We start from the raw sequence: 5701 nt of genomic DNA, 5'->3' as shown, positions 1-5701 counted from the left end.
CTCATTAATTGACCTTTTATTTTTGTTAATTAATCATTGAGGTGATATATTGAGTGTTGATGTATAACACATTATCACCCATATATTATATCCAGAATTCATGATTGCGATCAACATATCACATCAACTGTTAATATATCACCTTAGTAATTCATGTGTCACAATAATAATTAATGTGTTATGTTAGAAATCAATTAATAATGTCAATTAGTGAATTAGCTAGATGATTAAATATGCAAATTTTGGAAGTTGAGTGATAAAATGTGCAATTTCAAAAGTTTGATGGTAAAATTGTTAAACTTGAGTAATAAAAATTGCAATTAAGCTAGATGATTTAGTAGAAAGTGAAGATCATGGACTCTAATCTCCCCTCAATTGTTTTTATCATTTTTTTTATAATAATTTTCCTTGCTAAGAGACCAATTGTTTCCATAGGAGATGTGTACCTTATGAGTTAGACTCAATAGAATTTGGGGACTTAATTCATGTATTTAATTTATTCGGAGTTATTAGAGAGTTGGATCTACTTTTTGGAGAATGAGTCAAAGTAATAACAAGAATATTTATAGTGAAACATCTTTCACAATCCCTTAAGTGATAGTTCACTAAAAGATCGAGGGATAAGTAATTCAACTCATTATGAATGCTTGAAATTCATATTATGCAAACAGATATTATTTTTGCTAGCCATAGAAAACTATACTATACTACGTCAAAATAATTTATATATCATTTATATCAAATAGTAGTTAATATAACTCATTATATAATTTAATTTAGAAAAACATTTATAAATAATTTAAATTTTAAGAAGAGTGTGGGACGAGTTCCTTATGAAGTTTCCGATACTCACAAAGACAAGGTTGAGTTTAACATTTTCATCCTTGTCTCTATTAAACTTACGTGGAGCTTGTCTTGCCTTAAGCAAGGATAGAGACGAATAGTATCAAAAGCCACCTAACTTATCCCGTTGCTTCGTTATTCCTCAATTTTTATCATCATGTTTGGATAAAGAAAAGGCTTGAAATTTAAAAACTTATAAAATAAAATAAAATAAAGGAACCATAGAATATAAGAACTAAAATACACATGTTAAAATGCAAGTGACATGGATGATGGTCGAAATTGCGCGACGTATTCAATAGAACACCTCTTGTATGGGATCCCTCAAAAGTAGCGAAAAAATTTCAGTCTCACAAGAGGCATCCACGTGTCAAACCTACGATCGACAAACCATGACAAAATATCTGCTCCCCCACTCAAAAAGCGCCACGGCAGTACTTCACAACACAATCCTCTTCCCACTTTAAGCCACGTCAGCACAGTGTTCCAAAACGTGTTCCCATCACGCACCGCACATTTCACTCGCGTTAACGCCTGGCCGTTGATTTTTCCAACACAAAAATTGTGGTCACCGTAATTCTCACAATTCTCGATAAATACAACCACCTCATCCGGTTCCCAGGCCCAGTAGATTCCTCTCCAGATTCATTTCGCTCATCAAAGGTACTCTTCCATGCTTCACTACTTTTCCACTTTGTTAATTTACTCGTTCATTTCATTCTACAACTTTTCTTTCATCATGTGCCAAAATCTTCCATTTGAGGCCATCTTACAGGTGCATGATTCTTTTTGGTGGTTGGTATCAATCATGAAAATGTGCTTTGTATTTGATAATTGTGTGAAACTATTAGTGCTGCACTTGTATCACCATATATCAAACTTATATAATTCAAGTTTTATTTTGATTTTGTAGGATCTTGGCATTGAAAATCTGTGATTTGTTTTTAAAGGAAGATTAGGTTAGGTAACTTGTTGGTATGGGAGTTGTGAGTTTTTCTAGCTCAGCTTCTCGTACTCCACTTGGATTGAATACAAATTTTTCCAGCTATCGTCTGAAGAGACCATTAACTGTGGCATTTAAGGGGGATAAACACAATGACTCGGCTTTGGTTGCAACACAAGACAAAGTTCCTGTGCCTCTTGAAACGGCCAAGACGCAGAAGAAAAGGGTAGGGAAAACTAACAAAGTACCTAAGAGAGAAAGAGTGGAAAATTCTTCATCTTCCTCGGATGTGGACTACAATGAAGCTGCTGCCATGCTTGAAAATATATACAAACTCAGTCCCGCCGGTGATGCAGAATGTGTAGATGGTAAAATCAAAAGAGTCTCTCGGAGAGGGAAAAGGCTTGTTGATGGAACTGAAAAAAAGGAGTTAAACAGTGATAGGGTGGTCAGAAGCCAGAACAAGATAGCTAAACGATTGAATCTTGATCAGAGAATTTCATTAAAGAAGAATCAAGGTGGGGATGGAGTCATTCCAGGTCGAAAGAGGAAAAATGTTAAGAATAGAATTGAGAAAATTGAAGAGCTTATTAGGGAATATTCAGTATCAACTGATTTTGTCAGTATGGATTGGAAGAAAATGAGGATACCCCCGGTTCTTTCTTCTTCTGAGCATGCTTGGTTGTTCAAATTGATGCAACCTATGAAGGTGAGAAGTAATTACTATTGATTTTTTAGCCCCCTTTCCTTGATTCTTCTTCTCTTTATAAAATAGTCGTATAGATAATTTTTGTTGCTGAGTAGCAGGGATTCAAGGCTGTAATACCATTCCAAGATAACTTTATAGTTAGTGAAAACTCAGAATTTGCATTTGTTCTCAGGCACTGCTTCGAGTGAAAGAAGATTTACAGAAGGAGCTTGCTAGAGAACCTGCCGATGGAGAACTAGCTGATGCAACAAACATGAGCATTGCTCAAGTAAAGAAAGCAATGGAGGTTGGTCAAGCTGCACGAAACAAACTTATCAAGGTAAATTTGAAGTGTTGAATTCTTTTACAACTTAACTTTCAACAAATTTAAAATTAAGAAGGAATTACATATTATACCGTCATCGTTCCTTTTACTTTGTTGCGTTCTCTTTCTGGTTTGTGGAGGTGAAATTACTGGTGGTATTTGGAATGATCAAGTTATGTAAATAAAATAAGTAATTGTGGTTATATCTTTTCCAGCACAATCTCCGGCTTGTCTTGTTCGTGATCAACAAATATTTTTCAGATTTTGCAAGTGGCCCTAGGTTTCAAGATCTTTGTCAGGCAGGAGTTAAGGGACTTATTACAGCAATTGATCGTTTTGAGCCTAACAGGAGATTTCGGCTATCAACATATAGTTTGTTTTGGATAAGGCATGCTATCATTCGTTCGATGACCCTCTCAAACTTCACACGTGTTCCCTTTGGACTTGAATCGGTATGCTTTCTTCTTACTATGTTTGGTGATTGATGTTTGGTTTAAGCAGCATGTGCTTCAATGACTTTTACTTCCATTTTTTATTTTCCTGTTAACAGCATACTTTGTTTTCAATGTCATTAACTTGCAATTCCCACTCAACCATTTTGTTGTGGTTGCTTGAAAGACAATATTGGATTATAGCCAAAGATGTTAACAGTAAATATGGCTTTTTAAAAAAGATGAACTTAGTATGGTTGTCCCATGTGTCTCAACTTTGTGTAACTTCTCAACTTCTTTTTGAGCAGGTTCGAGCAGAGATCCAAAAGGCTAAAACTGAGTTAGCATTTGAGCTTCAGAGGTCACCAACAGAGGAAGAAATAATAAAAAGAGTTAATATATCCCCTAAAAGATACCATGACATAATGAAAGCATCAAAATCCATTCTTTCGCTGAACTCGAGACATACAACCACACAAGAGGAGTTCATTGATGGGATCGTTGATGATGCTGCTGTTAATGGTGATAAGAGGCAACCTGCTCTACTAAGGCTTGCTCTTGATGATGTGGTAACAACTCAACCTCGTGAGACTTTCTTTGATTCTGCATTTGTCACTATTGTGCCATTCTATTGAAGTTAAATTTGAAATTTATTATTATTATATGTTCACATAAGTATGATAATTGTTAAAAATCTCAAATCAATTAGAGATATCATCAAAATAAATCAAAATAAAGTATAGAAGTTGATTTTGTATAGTTAGGCTTTTATCCCTCATTTTAAGATGTTAGCAAAGTTTGTTCCAATGATTATTGTTATCTATTATGTCACCCACTATCAGACTGCATACAAGTTGGTTGGTTAAGTTAGAGTTTGTTTAGATACAAGCTAGAAACAGTTTTGAGAACTTCTTTATTGAAAATAAAGAGTATTTTTTAGTAGATAAACTCTAAAAAAATGTTTATAAACTTGTATCTAAATAAACTCTTAGATCCAAACTCACATTCTAATAATAATCGGTGTTCTTTTCAGCAAAATACTGATATCTTTCACCAAATAGGGAATTGGTTAGATGAGTTTTGGCCATTACCATATATTCTTATTACAAATGAGTTTTTAAAAATTCTTATTAGGACTATGGTTGGTTATTGTAGTTTTAAAAAATTTTGTTTAAACATTTCTAGTTTGTCAGTGATATATCAATTTTTTTTTTTTTGGTCCAATGTAATATATCTAATTCAATTACATGATATTGCCATGGTCATTATTTGCAACTAATCTGAAAATTTTTTTCTACTAGCTTGATTCCTTGAAGCCAAAGGAGAGCTTGGTGATCAGACAGAGATTTGGACTTGATGGGAGGGGTGACAGAACGTTGGGAGAAATTGCTGGGAACTTGAATATATCTAGGGAAATGGTAAGAAAGCACGAAGTGAAGGCTCTTATGAAGCTCAAGCATTCAGCTCGATTGGATTATCTTCGTCGCTATGTTGTATAAATAAATGACTAATGTATAGAAACACCCTTACCTTGTTATACACCATACTCCTCATTTATATTACTGGTCATTTAAATACCAACAATCATAATCATACTCATGTAATTTGTATATCATATACTTGAAATTACACAAAGTATATAACTGCTTATACTTGTTACATACATGTGAATGTGATGTACTCTGTTTGGCGTTTTTCATGAAGGGTGTATAGAGAACTCTAGGTCCATTGCTTTGAGATGAACCAAATTTCATTCGTGGTTTGTTGGCATAGCTTTTTCGGTTTTATTATTATTTTTTATCGGGAAACGGGTACAACTCCCTAAAGTTTTATCTTATTTACGAATAAATATCCTAAAAATTTTAATTTAATTCCAACTGATTTTGATATTTATTATTTTTATAAATAGGCACTTTGAACTTCAATTTTATTCTAATTTATTCTAAAGTTTAAGTTTTTTTTATAAATAACTCTTTATATCAAATTATACTTAAAATTAATTATGTTAAATGTGAATTATTTATTAATATTTCTTATTCTTTTGTTTTAAATTATTTTTTCATATATTAAAATATAATAAATATGAATTTATAAATAAAAAATAAAATCAATAAAAAAATATTTGATTTTTAATTATAAATATGTTTAATATTTCAAAAGTAATTTATAAAAATAAAACTATTAAATGATAGAAATTTATAATAAATAATGTGTTAAGATTTCTTTTTTTTTTTTTAAAGCATAAAGATTTCTTCTTTATTAATAGTTTAACTCAAATTTAGTATAGAAGTGTTGGGATTCAAACAAGTCCCACATCGATAAAATAATAGAACAAATAACAACTTATATAATACAAACATACTTCAATGATTGAGAGGCCTTTTGGGTGATGACCAAAAGCAAAACCGTGAGGGTTAAGGCCCAAAGCGGACAATATCTCATCATTGTGGAGTATGTTTGTGTAATAACCT

The 5701-nt window shown here is 32.3% G+C and overlaps 1 protein-coding gene across 2 annotated transcripts; it reads left to right on the top strand.

Moving 5' to 3' along the window:
• The first annotated feature begins 1383 nt into the window (after nt 1–1383).
• On the top strand, nt 1384–4895 carry LOC109806649 (RNA polymerase sigma factor sigE, chloroplastic/mitochondrial). 2 transcript variants are annotated; one of them, XM_020369119.3, is made up of 6 exons: nt 1384–1506; nt 1757–2495; nt 2668–2814; nt 3015–3251; nt 3539–3799; nt 4532–4895. In XM_020369119.3, exons 2-6 carry the CDS (start codon nt 1821–1823, stop codon nt 4727–4729), a joined length of 1518 nt encoding a protein of 505 aa, XP_020224708.1. In that variant the 5' UTR covers nt 1384–1506; nt 1757–1820; the 3' UTR covers nt 4730–4895. The 2 variants fall into 2 exon arrangements, with proteins under 2 accessions (XP_020224708.1, XP_020224709.1); XM_020369120.3 differs by having other exon boundaries at nt 1495–1618.
• The last annotated feature ends 806 nt before the right edge of the window (nt 4896–5701 follow it).

Source organism: Cajanus cajan, chromosome 6, assembly GCF_000230855.2.
Source record: "Cajanus cajan strain Asha chromosome 6, NIPB_CcT2T_4, whole genome shotgun sequence".
In the NCBI taxonomy this organism is placed as follows: domain Eukaryota; kingdom Viridiplantae; phylum Streptophyta; class Magnoliopsida; order Fabales; family Fabaceae; genus Cajanus; species Cajanus cajan.
This window is presented reverse-complemented; position numbering and strand designations above follow the sequence as displayed.